This window comes from Tetrao urogallus (assembly GCF_951394365.1).
Source record: "Tetrao urogallus genome assembly, chromosome: Z".
NCBI lineage: Eukaryota > Metazoa > Chordata > Aves > Galliformes > Phasianidae > Tetrao > Tetrao urogallus.
Window position 1 is genome coordinate 3,003,138 of NC_136816.1, and position 16,353 is coordinate 3,019,490.

The 16,353-nt window shown below is 36.8% G+C and overlaps 1 protein-coding gene across 1 annotated transcript in view; it reads right to left on the minus strand.

The window, feature by feature from the left end:
- Positions 1 to 4,410: 4,410 nt before the first annotated feature.
- Positions 4,411 to 16,353, minus strand: part of DTWD2 (DTW domain containing 2) — a gene marked incomplete at both ends in the record, with an annotated part of 62,126 nt that continues 50,183 nt past the window's right edge. Inside the window, 2 exons of the mRNA XM_079548454.1 lie at positions 4,411 to 4,581; positions 7,870 to 7,998. Of these exons, the coding sequence (XP_079404580.1) occupies positions 4,411 to 4,581; positions 7,870 to 7,998 (300 nt within the window). The remainder of the gene's footprint in view (positions 4,582 to 7,869; positions 7,999 to 16,353) is intronic.

Genomic DNA, 16,353 nt, shown 5'->3' on the forward strand with positions numbered 1-16,353 from the left:
AAAGAAGGCTTCTGTGCATCTTAGAACAGTAAAACAAAAGAGGCACCCTGGGATATACTCTGCAAATGAGCCAAACTGTTGGGACACCAAGACAGAGTGATGCGTACCAAGCTCTGTATCAGCTATCCTGTAAATTACAAGCAACTTTAATCTTAGCCCCTTAACTAACTTCTTAAAGCACAGTGCTTTCCCTTCTTTCTGCCCTTTTTAATTCCCTGCCATCTGTCCCCAACTACAAAAGCAGCAGCACTCAGGACATGAACTGCTAGGAGTTGGGATGGACTGTCACAGGGGACACAAGGAACAAACTCATTAGCTGCAGGTACATGGAACTTCCTAACGCACATGTTTTACAGCAGGGAGATGAGAACACGGCTTGCTTTTTTTGCACTTGAACAGAATAATTTGAGAAGGGCATGGGTGAGACACAGGATATTTGGATTATTATTGCTAGCAGGACATCGAGCTGGAAAAGAAGCATTTGGGGGATGATGCTCATTGGAACAGGTTGCCCAAGGAGGCTGTGGATGCCCCATCCCTGCAGGCATTCAAGGCCAGGCTGGATGTGGCTCTGGGCAGCCTGGGCTGCTGGTTGGCGACCTGCACACAGCAGGGGGTTGGAACTGGATGAGCACTGTGCTCCTCTGCAACCCAGGCCATGCTGTGATTCTACAATCGAGCGTGGGAAGATGTGCATGATGGTGGATAGCAAACAGGAGCAACAACTTCTGCAGAAAGACAGGAGAGCTCTGAAACTGAAAAGCTTGAAAGACACTGCTGCAGAAATCAGTCTTGATGCAGACTTCAACGGAAAACAAAGGAACCCTTTTCTTGAAATGGCCCAGAAAAACCCACATCTATTCATCAACTGAATGAAAGATTCTAAAGAGGCACAACCTAAGATTAGGTTTACATTCTTGTGATACTAGAATATGCAAACAAATTCAACTCTGTAGAGAAACAGTAGCACATGACCACAGCAAATTAGATCTTTTATAGCTTTGAAGCAGAAACAAATACATAATTTATGTACATTTGAGTATATAGGCATAATAAACACAAACCTCAAGAGAAAAGCATGAACTGCTACCCTTTTCTAAAAGTTCAGCATTTAATTACATTTCAAAACAAGCAGGAGGTTGTGGAAAACAATGCATCATGAACAGTCTTTTATCTAAAACTGCAGCTGAGGAGGAAATCCAGGCCTAAAAATAGTTTTTCTCAGTTTTGGAGTCAGTCGAATAGTTTTGAAGAAACTTATTTGAAGAAAAATTAAACAATAAATAATTTCTTCATCATCCTTTAACACCATCTTCCAGAACCATTTATGCTTGTCCTGCACACCTCTTAACTGTTTGTTTGAAAACTTTATAAAGATTTTCTTATGTTCTTGATTTGAAAGATTTCTAGCTTTACATATTTTTTTAATCACAGACTACTTACCGTCAATGAAAATACACAGATTTAGTAATACCCACCATTGCAGATTTTTTACATGTGCTCAAAAGGCTGCTATCCATGGCACAGATTGCCCTAAGCAGAACACAAGAGGCAAGCACAAGGCAAATTTCATTTTGGTAGCATTCAGAAGCACAAAGAGGACAAGAACAAAGAAACAAACACTAGAAGTAAATGCATTCCTTTTTTCATAATTGTTAGACTGCTGGTTTTGATTCATTAATCTTTTGGTAAGTGGAAAAATGAAACAGATTGACCATTACAGAAAACAAACAAACAAACAAACAAAAAACCCTGCAAATTAAACTTATTCTAATGAAATTGCTTGCAAAGTGTGCTGCTTCATCAAGCATAACTTTCATCAAGGAGTCTGGACTACAGAGTACACATTTCTTTGAAGTAATGTGCTTAAAGGGTACTCCGAATTCAAAACACCTGAAAAGAAACTTCTTAAGCACCTACTACCACTATTTTTTTCTACTGCATATGTTTTTAAGGCCAGACAAGTTCCACCAAAAAGAAAGAGGCAAGCAAAATATGGCACTTTGTGTTCAACAGATTCAAGCAAATCTGAAATTGAGCTTCTTATTAATACTCGTATTGCATCTAAATGATCACTACATTACAGCTGTGACAAGGCATACAGAAAAATAAAATGCCTGGAGGTTTGCAGCGAGTCGTTTTTCATTTCTTCAGCAACTGTTGCACAGTGATTGATCTAGTGCACTGCAACAAGGGAAACTAGCAATTAAAGGCTTCCATGAATCCAGCATTAGATCCACAGATCCTTCTTACAGGAGCAAAATCAGCGGAAAACAAGGAAACAGCAAAACTGAGAAGTAAGCTGTGCAGAATTTATTCTTTGCCGAAAAACATGAAAAATCTGAATTCAGAGACTGTATGCATAATGCAGGATTATAACTCAATTAAGACAACTATTTCTCTGATCTTACAATTCTAAGGCATTTTGCAGATGTCTGTGAAACCCAGCATGTAGAACAAGTGTCTTTCTGTTCGCCATATATTCTCAGCTCTCATTCTGTTGAAAGATACACTTAGACTTCTCTGTACAAAAACAGACTGCAAGGTAGGTCAAAAGATACACTGTTGCTCTAACAGAGTTTAAAACAATGGGCACAAAATCAACACATACAATAAATATCTATACATTACTATGGCAGTAAGAATAAATCCTAACTGCTAATCTTGTTTCCTTTATAAATGCTCAGACCCAAAAAGCATGGGGGAAAGGGATTCCCAGCTATGTCAGCCCAGAACTAGAGGCAGTGTCACACATGCAAGTTGTACAAGTTCTGATTCCACACTAGCACAGAGATTTCTGCACTGTGCCTCTCTGCAGAAATAAACACACCCTTCCTCTGCCCTAAGAGTTCATCCACAAGATCATTAATCACTTGCGACTGTTTTGCTTCAGCTGTGTCAAAACTAATTCAGGTTTACTGATATTAGAAGCAAATAGAGCACTTACATAGAACAGGAGGGGGCAAGGTTATACAGATTTTGCTAGCACAGCCAGACAAATTAAATTGTTAACCCATGGCTACACAAAAGGTCACTTGTTAGCTTAGGGTTAACCAGAACTTCTTAGCTTATCTCTGACCTGGTTTTGACCTCTCTTGTTAATTTAGAAGTGTTTTCAGTTCAATTGGTGAGCTGTGTTTACATCTCCCACTTTAAGAGTTTTTTTTCACTTGCTTTTGAAAAATTAGCAGCAAAATATCTTTCCTTTGTCAAAAACTAATTAGTATACAGTTATCTCCATGTTGTTACCTTGAGCGGAATAGACAGTAAAGACAAAGAGTAAGCAATTTCACCTGTTTCATGATGGAGGCATTTATGAAGAATGGAATTTTAAAACCTTTATTTAACTTTTTTTTTTTTTTTTTTTTTTTCCCCTCCAGATCATAAACCATTAATTCACAAAGCTTGTAAAAATACTCAATTCCTCTGCTTCTAGCAAGTCTTGTTAGAAGAAAGTACACAGACATCACTGGTAAAAGAGAAGAACTAGTCAAAGAGCACACAGAAACCTACTGGATTTGCAAACATGTTAGTAAGTTGTACCCAGAAATAACCATTTGTCATTGCACCATACTTCTGAGTGGGCTGTCCACATGGGATTTGTTTAACTCCTTTACTGTCCTAGTAGTAAGGGCGAGTTTGTAAGGGTATGGATGTGATGTATACTGCTGGTCTGAAGCATAAAATGTCCCCTTCTGCAGAAGAGAAACTTCAGTTTTAGCACCTGAGTTATAATCCAAAAAATGATTTCTCTATATTGACTTTATTGTTTTCTTTACTCTGTTGTTGTTTGACCAGAAGTGTTCAGGTTCACATAAAAATCTGTGGACTTAACTTAAACAACTAAGTTTAAGAGACAAACTAAATCTGAAGGCCTTGTAAAATACACATTCATTTTCAAAAGGGACCAAATATAAATCTCATCATTGAAAAGAACTATCCAAAAAACACGACTTATGCATAGTGACCTCAATAACATAAGGAATTAATGTTTGAAAACCTTCAAAAATTAGATTCTGAAATTAAAATAATCAAAATTCCATATACTTCTAAATTCTGAAGTCTTCCCAGTCTGTTACACTGACATTCTGTTTTGTGATCAAACTTCTCCAAAAGAAATCTAACAGGTACTATTCATCCAAGAGATGACATAAATCTAAACCAAGCTCCAAATTTTCATCTTTTTTTTTTTTTTTTTCTAAAGGAAATTAGGGTAATCTTCAATCATCTGAACAAAAGAATAAAAAAGCTCGCCCATTACTGTTCATTTTACTGGAGGTAAACACTTTTTAACTACGAAGGGCCTCCAAGTTGCTTTGTTACAGTATGCACAACTCCTTGGATTAAATTCAGATCCACATTCATTGGCTAGCTGCAAATACATCCCACTGTACGGTAGGTACAGTTTTCCTATATTTTTACATTATTTAACAAAAGTTCCATTCTTCTTAGTTTGCGCTTATTCTTTGGCATTGGCTTGTCATATAAGCCATTTTTGAGAAGATGCTCCTTGCTGTGATGGATCTGGGCTCCATGCTGAAGCTGGAAAGAGCACAAAGCTTGAAGGGGACGTAGTATAGTCTGCAGAAAAAATGGAAGAGAGGGAGAAGGAAGAGATGAAAAAAAACCCAGTCTTTTCAATCTTCTAGTATGCTATCTTGGAAACATCATTTATTCAAGAACTACTTTAAAAAAAAGATAAACTACAATTGTTGGAGCCACAGAGAACATTTGTGAATAAGGGGAAAAAAAGCCACACATCCACCTGTCTGCTACGGTTCTTTACTCCTTTTTTACAAAGAGACTCACCTTCAGTTCCAGCCACATTCTTTAAGTTTTAACTTGACCTTAGCAACTGACTACAGTCACTGCAGTGACTCAGCCAAATTGTAATAATAATAACAAAAGAAAAATAGCAGTAAAGAAACTGCTTGTGATTGCATGAAAATAACTTGAGGCAGGGTTTTACGAAGAGGACTCATGATGAAGGTTGCTAGACTTCTGTACTGGGGACTACACTGCATCTCTCCTTCTGTATAGGAATACTATGCAGTATTAATGAAGCAACTTAAAGCCAACTTGACTCAAATAGTTACTAACTGTGCGTTCTTCATTTTCTGGTTGTCTGGATCTGGTTCACAACTACTATCAGGTCTGCTTCAAAAGGCTTACTAAAATGTCACCCAAAAAAGAACATCTCTTTCATCATAGACTAATGTGATCAAAACTTGCAAGGAAAAGGCTAATGTCCAATTAGCTTCCTTTGACCTAGGATAAACTTTAACTTAATCACTGTTACACCCAAATTTCTCAAATGACACCTAAGTGTTGTGAGCACAAAGACACAAGCCAGTGGGTTGCATTCCATGCCTGCAGAAGTGCAGGAGGTCAGTAGGATAGTCTTACAAAAGCATTTCTCTCCAAGCTAGCTGTATCATCTGTAGTCTACAAGCCAGCTTTTGCAAAGGAAAACTTATTTTCCATGAACTAAAACACCTAATTATCTACCTCAAACCAGATCAACTACTGGGGTTTTTTTTGAGTTACAGAACACCTTGCTGCTCTTTGACTGCAGAAGATCGTATTTACCTATTTAAAAAGATCATGATTATTAGACTTTAGTAAATATTTTCAGACTAACTACTACTAACTTTAACTTCTTAACTTGCTCTACCAGCAGTCATTCTCAAAGACTTTTATCAGCTCAGTAATTTTAAACTCAGATTGCACCTGAACTTAAGAGGCAGTTAAGTACCTGAATATACTAATTAAGAACAGAAACTTACTGAAGCCAATTTGCAAGTTTTCCTAACTTCTCACATCTTGGAAGTACTTTTCCTTTTTAAAAAATACATTAAAATGTACTTCAATAATTCTCAAGAGCTTCCAACTGATAGCACCTGAAATAACACTATTCCCCCCATCAGACTATGTAGAGACTGGTGAAAATATTTGAATGAGAAATCAGATGTGAAAATTGAACAAATTCGTATTTGATCTCAAATGCTGTAAACAAACTTTTACAGGTACACATACACATGCAAACATACATAAAATGTCTTACAGGATGTATGATTTAAGATAAATAGCCTGTACTGACTTTACTTAAGTTTATCTACTGTTCAAAAGAAGCAGAATAAAGTCAAATGCACAAAACCTTCTAGATCCAGGCCTAAAATTCCAAACGTTGCCTACCTCAATACCAATGAATTAAATAACTAACATGCCTTTTTGCCTTCTAGAAAATTAAAGACCAATGTGATTATAGGTTATATAATCATTCCCAAGTTTACTAACATTTTCTGCTGCCACAAAATGCTAATCATACTACAGAGTAAACATATCTTCAGTAACATAGGAGTATAGTATGTAAATTCAACATATTACAACAGAACATACAGTAAGCTAACACTGCACATAAAATACATCTAAATGCAATATTGTTAAGAAATAGCCTCCAAAAATCTGTTATAAAAAAAAGAAATCAATCCAACACTACATTATGTAAATTAGAGTACACATTCTTGGTAAACAATCTATGATCATCTGTTTTGAAGTTCTGCAATAAGAAACGTCAAAAACACAGGAGGAGGTAACTATCTCAGTGCATCCATGCACCATGTGCACATACAACATACACCACACTACAGCACAGTTTTGGACTAAGTCTTTAATTTCTACATGTTTTTATTCTACGTTGTGGACAGTATAACATATACTTGGCGCTTTATCAAACAGTTTCTTAACAAATGCATGGATTAAGAGAATCTGAGTAATTCTTTCCAAGACACTTCAAACTGCAAGGAAGTAGCATAAGACGACAGCATGCAATGAGAGAGGAAAATGAGATAGAAGGGAAGAACGAACTGGACGAAACAGAGATGCTGAGTTAAAAATATGTAAAAGCTACAAGAGAGGAATAGTGAATTAAAAAGTCAAAACAAAAGAGGGAAGAAGGGAGATTGACTAGCAAGTACAAGAAAAACAGAACTCAAATCAAGAGAAAAACAAAACTGAAAACCACGCAGCACAAAATGAAAGTTTGATAAAGATTATCCCTAAGACAGCACAGTGAAGACCTGCAAAAGTTGCAAAGTTGTCTCAGGAAAGCAGTAGGTAAAGCTAGAAAAGAAAAAAGAAGGGGGAAAAAAAAAGAAAAAAGGAACTGAGAAACTGAGTTGGGAATGTAACAATGGGAAGTTGTTGTCAATGAGCAATCTTCTCCAAATACAAAATGGAGCATGACTGCAGGCAAAACTGGTCTGTATAGAAAATTCTGCATTCATCCATATTTCAGCACTAAATACTTTTTTTTTTTTTACAGGCGATGATCAGACAACTACTGGTATCTTTAACATCATTAAGGCAAGATTTTTATCTGCGAGCTCTCTCCAGGAAAAGCCAATCCTTAGTGGCCAAAGAGCCAATCTAATTCCATCATGGGACAAGACAAAAAATATTGTACTGCCATTTACAGTTCTGAAAACAAAACTGTCAAAGCAATCAAAACCAGTAAATCTAATTCCACCAGCAATCTGACAGCTATGTTGAACACAGCACAGGAAAACTAAATAAACTTTTCAGAGTTACAGGAGTCATAAAAAACTCAAAACACTAAACAAATAGCTGTAGAAAACTAGTTTCTACTGGTAGTCCCTTTTTAGTTTGCTTTCTCAGTTTGACAAAACTGTCAAATGCTTGATAAACTTGTCAAATGTTTGATAAATCTTACGATTTTCATTGTCAAATGCTGTATTAATAGCTAAGTAACTTTGCTACCATTTGCTACCATTCCAAATGCTACCATTTGCATACCATTCTGTTGTATTCACAACAGAAAAACTTGTGTATTTGAAATTAGTTACATACCTCTTGTATATTCTTGTTTTTTTCCATGATAGTGAGAGCAACAGCAGCACATTCAAGTGTAGAGAGACAGCTGTTTGTTGGCTGCGTACGAATTACGTATTGACTTGAAATGTTGGTTTTTAACTGCACCTGAAAAACAGCAAACTCTACTAAAATGAACTGGTCAGTATATCAAATATATTTCTTAGCTTCATGCAGTTCTGCCTCCCAGTAGCCAATGACCTTATAATCTGTTAAGTATACAGCCTACAAGTCACCATCTGAGACAAGAACTGCACGTTCATTATTGTACAAACATGTAAAGAAAACACAAGTGTATGTCAGAGACAGATTGAAAGAAACAAATGTTGTCCAGCACGCTTAAGTAGTTTTTCTTCTGCACTTTTCATAAGCAAAAAAACCAGGAAACAGATTAATTTTAGTTACCAATTTCACTTGCCATGCAAATTCTATAACAAAACAAAATTATTCACACGTTTGTTCATTGCACACTCTAACACAAAAATGATTCTATACAGTACCCAATGGACACACATCATACTGTAAAATAACTGTGTAATCACTGACACTATTTCCCCTGGTTAAAAATCACCATTTTCTAAAAGACTTAAGTTATACATTTATTCATACAATACATCTCTGATTAGAGCAATTTGCTTATTTGTATCATGTTTGAAATTGATCTATTGGCTCTGCATCAAGCAATAACCACTTTATACTACCTCACAATTTAGAGGTACATCAGAAGAAGAAAGTTAATTCAACCAATTGCCTATTTCATTAGCTACAAAAGCTTTTACTGCATTTCTAAACAGCCATAAATTTTTGAGTTTCTTTTAAAATAAGATATAGTATGGTGTAACAAACCCTAATGAGTTACTATTAAAGTTCAAATCAATTCATTTTCCCTATCTGAATGTCTAATAAAGTACTATTTATTTTTTCCATCTTCTATGGAAAATGGATTACTTTTTTCCCTGGCTAACACGATATTGCTCCCATTTTCCACTAGCAGTGGAAAAACTAGAGGTTTCACTATTACTTGCTTTATTCAGACTTCTCCCTCTTCTTTCTATTTGCAGTGAATCATTTTCCTCCATCTCTATCACATGTAATTACCCCATTTTAAAAGTTCAAGATCTCTCATTTATAAAAGGAAACCTCCAAGCTAGAGGGGAACCTTGAACAAATTAGATCAAATTCTAACACTTTCCTGTCCTCAATTTAATGGAAGCTAAAAAAAAAAAAAAAAAAAAAAAAAAAAAATCCCCAAAACAAGAGCCACCTGAAAAGGCAAAGCCATTCTAAAAAGGCAAAGTAAACCACCTATAAAAGCTTAACATACTCAAGCAAAAATAAGGAAAAGAGAAAAATGTAATTTTGAAACAGAAGGTCCTGACTCTTTTGTCAAAGGAAACTGCCTTGTCATTTTTTTTTTAAATGCTTTTCTTCTTTCTGGATGGGACAAAATTGAAGGGCAAATTTATGCATGTGTCAGAATGTTTTTAAAGTTTTCAGTATGGATTGTTTAGTTTGGAGAGGTCATTTTCACAGGTATGAACTCGCTCTTATCAACTACTTCCTGCAATTTGTTACAGCAGTAAAAAGTGAAAGAGAAACAGATTAAGGATAGAAAACGTAGACTTTGGATTGCGGTGTATATGATGAGAAGTAAGGAAAAATGAAATGAATATATTCACATTTTCATCTGCCATTCCTTAAGGCTCACTTTATGCTTACCTTCCCTTTCTGCGATCACGTAAGGATGTCCAGAAATCTAGTTAATTGCAATTATACACAGATCTATTCTAACGGGAGCTGTTAGTCCCTCAGAGCTGCTTACAATATTATCAAGACAAACCAAAGCTGTCCAACACAACTGCAGCACAAACCCTGCTGCTCCAGGACTAGCCTGAGCAGGGCAGATACCTAACCCCGTTTTCTTACCATCAGGCAATCACTGTCTCCACTGAGTATCTCCACAGAGACTTCATCACCCACCCAAGGGTGCACTGCCTTCCCCCTCCTCAGACACAGACAACAGTGCCTTAAGGCTTCTTTCATTCTTTCCTTTGTAGGAGCTGTCTGGAAAAATTTCTATCTGCTAGTTTCTATGTTACATTGCTTACGGGTCGTGCAGAGTAACTTTTAAATCGTAAGTATTCCAGAGAGAGGAAAATTATTCATGACTGCAAAAGAACTTTTAGGGAAGAAACGCTGCCTTTGCTCTGCCTTACACTCTGAAGTCCAAAAGTCTGTAAAGTACAGAATTCAAACAGCTGACATTGTACAGAAGGGCAAATTTGTATTTCTAAGAGCAAGAGGAACCAAATTCCTTCTTCTTTCTTGGGGATAATGAGAGGATGGAAATTAAGAAGTTTCCATCCTCAGACGTGGCTGGGAGGTGGATGACACTACCCTGTTCTGCCAGCAGGCCTAATCCTTTCCTTGCCTTTTGAGGAGCTGAATTAATGGTCTCCAAGGTCCCTTCAGGAAGTTCTCCAGTACCTAGACAGGTTATTTCTCTGTTACGTGTGTATCTCAAATCCAGCTGAACAGATTTAATTCTCACTTAAGGAAGCAGTGCAAATGAAATCAGACTGCCTATCCCAGTGCTACAATTCAAAATCTCAGAACGGGTGTAGATAAGCAATATATTAAAGTACACTTCAGAAAGCTAATCATAGTATTTTATAACCATTTCACTGCAAAACGAAGGTATAGTGATAAAGAAATCACATACTCAAAACAATTTTGCATAGTCAAAATAATTTGCAAACATATGCATGTTTTGGGATGTTTTCAGTTATTGACAAAATACAGCAATGTCAGGTTGAAAAAACAGCAATCCATTTAACATTGCTTATCAGAATGAATAGCATAAGACAGAAGATGGAGATATCTCAAGCAATTCAAATTAGAGAGAGGTATTAAGCTGAATGGAATAACTCACTGCAATTCAGACAGAACACTGAAATTAGGGTATCTATACAATGCATACAGCAAAGTTTTCTGTTTGTAAATCAAGACCCAGAGCTTCCAGAAACCTGCATGCCAGCAGTTCTCACACCTTATTACACTAACTAGTGGAATGCAGGATTCTGTGTTGGCTCTCTAGTGTCTCTGAGCATTTGCAGAGCATTAGAATCACAATAGAAACAGTGGTCCTTCACAGTTTCTCGGGTGCTGGGTTTTACTTCAGGGCCCTCTCTGGAGATGCGCTGGACGCAACACCCTAGTGGATGATCCAGCTGAGCTGTTGAGAACTGAGGAAAGCAAAGATTGGCTTTGATATGGTGAAATACTTACTGATGGAAATTTTACAAAATTCAGTCAGTTAAGGCAGGCAAGGGAACTCTGCTCTTATTTTAGATAGTAGGACTGGAAGTCTTGCAGAAAGCTTGCGTGTTACCCTCAGTCCCCACCTCAATGTCAGTTTCCTTTTCACCTTTTCAATGCCAGTTTCTCCATCAGTATTTTTACTAGCTTTATTCTCTAAAGAGAATCCAGCATTATGCACTATATTTGGAAAACAATGCATCCCAAGGAACAAAGAAAAGCAATAGGGTTAGTACATCCGTTTATGAGAGCACTCTTTCAACAGTTCTTAGTTTCCTCTGCTATTTCTGCAATTAGACCATAGCTGCACCAAGATACAAAGAGGAACAAAATATCCTTCTGTGGCTTCAATGAAAATCCTAGCACTTGTTTTAAAGCCCCCGCTTCCTTTACTTGTGTTGATAGAAAATCTGAAGTTTAGGCTTATGTTTCAGAATTGATTTGCTCTGCTCTAACAGAAGGATCAAAGAAAGGGCCATCAGTCGTACTTTTTAACTTATGCAGTGGTTACAACTTCACATTTCACACATGCAGTTACTCCAATTATCTTCCAGAAAAAAATACCATAAGCCCTTTTTTTTTTTTAAAAAAAGGAACTCAAAGAGCATAAAATAACAGAAAGTCTGAAAAAAAACCTGTCGTTTTGGTCTTCATTCCAGAAACTAAGGAAAATCGCTTTTAAGGAACAGCACTGTCTGTGTGCTACTCCACAAATAAACCCCAACAGGAAAAAGAAATGGGCATGGGAAAGATCCCTCACTCAGCATCCAGCTGGCAAGCACTTTTTACCTGTAAGCCAATATAAACTGTGTTCTATATATTAAAGCACAGAAAACTCAAGCAGTTAAATAAAGTTCCCTTCGTGACAGAGAAAATAACCTGAAGTTAGCTTCAGCATGCCACTGAAATTTAGATCAGAAATATGAATAAGTTATTTCATTCAAAATCTTGGCTTTAATTTAAAGTGACATCTTAAGAGCACTGTTTTCAAGCACTGCAGGGAACAACTGCCATGAAACTGTCACAAATGGATAGCCTGAAAAAGTAAATGGATGTCACAAAGAAACCTCTGCCCACTCTGCATGTTTTCTAATTGAATACTTAGGTGTATCTGTGACATTGCTGTGCGTGCTCCATGTACCATTTGTTGCAGCAAACCACAAATCTTATTGCGACTTTCAGGTAAGCCTTAAGAAAGCAGTTTGTCCCATTTCTATGAGATAACAATGTATTTTCCACGTTTTTGTGGATATTTCACAATGACCACCCAAAATCACTCTGTTTGTGTACCCCACAAACCTTCCTCTTGGCAATGTATGACTTGTACCTCTAGAAGGCTAGGGATATCTCCCTGCTACTGTGACTAGAAATGTGATAAACCTAACGTCCTCTTTTGCTAGAGAAGCAGAACAGCTTCTGTAGTACAGCACAATGTGGCTACAAAACATTCCGTGTACCCAAACTACTTTCTTCCTCTCTTCCTGAACCGCGATCCCAATTCAGTCTTCCACACCTCCAACACAGAAAGCCTCTTATACCCCCTATAAAAACTACCTGTATAAGAGCAGCACCCTGACTTTCTTCCCAAGGTCATTAAGTATATGGCTAAAAGATGAAAACACATTGTACTTCCATGCACTTTCCAAAATGCCCCTATTTTGCTCCTGTAACCCAAGCAGATTAAGAAACGAACTGCTATTTCCAGCAAGCACTGCACAGTGAAGATAGCTGGTCCAAAACAAGTCAGTAGAGCTACTCATTGAATTACCTAATACTCATCATCTGCATATAACCCTAGAAAGAGGCATCTTTGTTCCCTATGTTTTCATGGGGAAAATTAAGTTTGTACAGAATATTCCTCCAGTCTTGCTTTCACTTTTAGACAAAGTTGACATGAAGAAAGGAAGTTCAACTGCAAGAGGAACGCGCCTTTCACAAGCAGATATCATGTCATCACCACAGAAAATTTTGAAGCAAAAAAAAATATATTTTTTCCAAAAAACCCCCTCAAAACTAACATGCTCCTACAGCACTTCACCTACATTTAATCAATAGCAAGTCAACATCTGAAACCCGGACGTGGAAGCAATGAACCTACCAAGAAACACTGCCTTTAAGGAGGAATCAGAATAAATTCAAAGTTCTTATGATCTTGAAAGACAACATCACAAAATTCACATTTAAAAATGGTGCTAAAAAAAACCAGAGCAGGAATAAAGTATTGTAAACAAATGAACAAAAAGAAAGCCTTACAGAAACATTAAATTATCTGTAGAAGCCTAATTTCCCATATGGCACAATTCCCAGTTTGTAACTTGTTGGGTTTTTTTTTAAGACTCTATTACTCTGTACATAAACAGGAATCTTCTATTTATTAGATAGTTTAAAGGTTTTTGTGTTAAATGCCTTCGAAAGTTAAAAAAAGAGAAGTCAAAGAAGATACAGAGTGTTTCAAATTTATCTGGAATTATTAAAATTTAAATTCATAACTGTATTTACCATCTTTACATGTTATTCCATATGAAGTTAAGGTATTTTAAAACACAACTTTCTCAAAGACGAAAAAGCTAATTCAAGATATTTAGTACATCTGCAGAGTTTTGAGCAAGTCCAGCAACTACCAGTTCCTTATGAAAAACAATTCTCTTCACGCAGTACAAAGCAAAAGAGCTACAAAAACATACAGAATAGTTTTCAGTGTCTTCACCTGTTTTATAAAACTATTTACAACTGGTTCTTCTCGCCTATGGAATCATTCATGAAGTGTTCTTTACCAGGAAAACTGTCACTGCAGTTTTCAAATAAAATTTTGAGCATCTTCTCAGAAAACCTAAGAGCAAATCACAGTTTAGCACTTGTCACGTATTAGAAATATCAAATAAAACTGACTCTTCATTAGAATAACCTAGACACCTGCAAAATTCAGTAGTTTTGGAAGTATCACATCACATGCAAAATCTGCATGCATGTACCCTGCTTCTCTGAAAGAAAAGATGGGCTTTTCTGAAAGAAAATCTTGGGCTAGATGTCAAGAAATACCTTGAGCTCATCAAATCACAGTGTCAATTTAAGCAGGTCTCCTTCCTTTTCTGGTCACCAAGTTCTCAATCGATAAAAAAAAGAGGGAAGGGATGGTCGAGGATCTGAAGAGAAGAGCATAACAGCAAGTGCTACTGAAGATGAGCAAGTGCTTCCTTCCTCCTCTGCATGCAGCAGTGTGCGTGTGTGACATGTTGTTTAAAAACCAATGAGAACAAGGAGAAAAAAAGTAAGAAGTAATTATTTTCATCTTATATGGGGGAAAAAGAAAACAGGGATCCCTTTATTCTTTTCCCTGTATTTCCTGTATGAAGAAGGTATTATTATTCTAAAATACAAGAGCTGCTCCAGAAGTAATGCCTCCTATTATATTACATCAGCCCATGACCTCAGAGGCAGATGTTGGTGGAATGGCAGTAGAGGCTGAATCTTCCCACCAATACCCCATTTCATGTTGTTGTTCTGTGACAGATGGCAGCAGAGGGGCAGGCTGACAGAATGGCATCTGACATGGAAGTGCTTATGGAGCAAAGGTGTGAAACTGAATTCCTCCATGTGGAAAAAATGGCACTCACTGGCATTCTTTGATGCTTGCTTAACATTTATGGGGATCAAACAGTGGATATGAGCACAGACAGGTGGAGGGTGGTGTGTTTCAGCACTGGCAATAGAGATGTGAAAGTCAGCCATGCAGATTTTTATGAGCATGGTATGCAGGCTCTTGCCCATCTCTGCCATAAATGCACAGCTAACTACTGTGATTACACTGAAAAGCAGCTTTTTGTAGCTGACGATCTGCCCCATCAAATAGCATTACTGTGCTCTTCGTATCTGTTGTAGTTTCCACAGAAATAAATAGGAAGCATTACTTTTGAAATAACCTACATCCTGCAGCCTTTGGTAACACGGGTAACTGAAATGAAGACCAAGCGCACACAAGGTGAAGTTCTAATTTAATGGTATCTCAAATTTCTGTAAGGTAAGCTGAGGTTGTCCCAAATGGCTAACACAGAATTCAGAGCTAACAGTGAAACTGTAAAGAAAGGAAAGTCCTCACAGCTCAGATAAAATAAAAGATAGGACTGTTCTTCTGGCATTTAGACTGTACTGCCTCCAAATAACTGAAGTATCATCTGGTTTTGGTCTCATCTTTTGAAACTGCTGTTTTTAGCTAAACCTAAGAAATGACGCAATTATTATGTTAAAATAATCACATTTTAATGTGACTTTTACTGGGCACTTCATAAAATACCTCTGCATTTTTAGTTAGTTTCCATTCATTGCGATTTTGTACTCAGAGCAAGGAAAGATACAGAAATTATTTTTGGTAATATCCCTCTTGCTCTGCTTACATTTCAAGAACTAATGTCAGGCAACAGATCTATGTTTTATGCAGCACTATTCTTTTAATAATTAATACAGCAGAAAAGTGCTGCAAGTAAATTTAGCCAGTGAGCAGAGTACCGATGTAGAGAATGGGGTCACGAAATAAAGAAAGAAAATTTAATTAAATAAACTGTCACAGCCACTTAACTTTAATTACCTGTAAACATCAGAAAATTGAAAAGAGAAATTAAATACCTTAGTGTCATAAAGTAGCATTAGTGCAATGGCATTGTTCTTTGGAACCTACTAATTCTCCTTTTTCTGGTTTCTTTTTTTCCTATTAAATTTAAATAGTCCTTCCATGGAAGCAGGAGAGTAAGCACAGGAAGCCTTGAGAACTTCAATGGTGCACAAGGGAGTGTGTAAAGAAAGACTAAGAGAAGAAAACCACATTGCTTTTTTTTTCCCTTGTTTTTGAAAGAAAGCTCAATCAAAACAAAAATCACTTCTAGTTTCTTTTTTGCAAAGCATTCATGTCCCATGAGAATTTCAGCATGTGCACAATGGAGCAAAGCCTGCAATTGCTTCTGAGTTTTCCAACAGCAGAATACTCTTTTTTGTAGACGTGAAATACAAGCAAAGAGTTTAACAACAGTTAAGAAGGAAATGGCAGAGAAATAAATTCAAAGCAAAGCTTCCACCCACAACTCAAGAGTGACAGTGGCATACACGACTGACGTCTGGCAAATCACTGAGACCTTTCAGTCATAAAGGAAATGT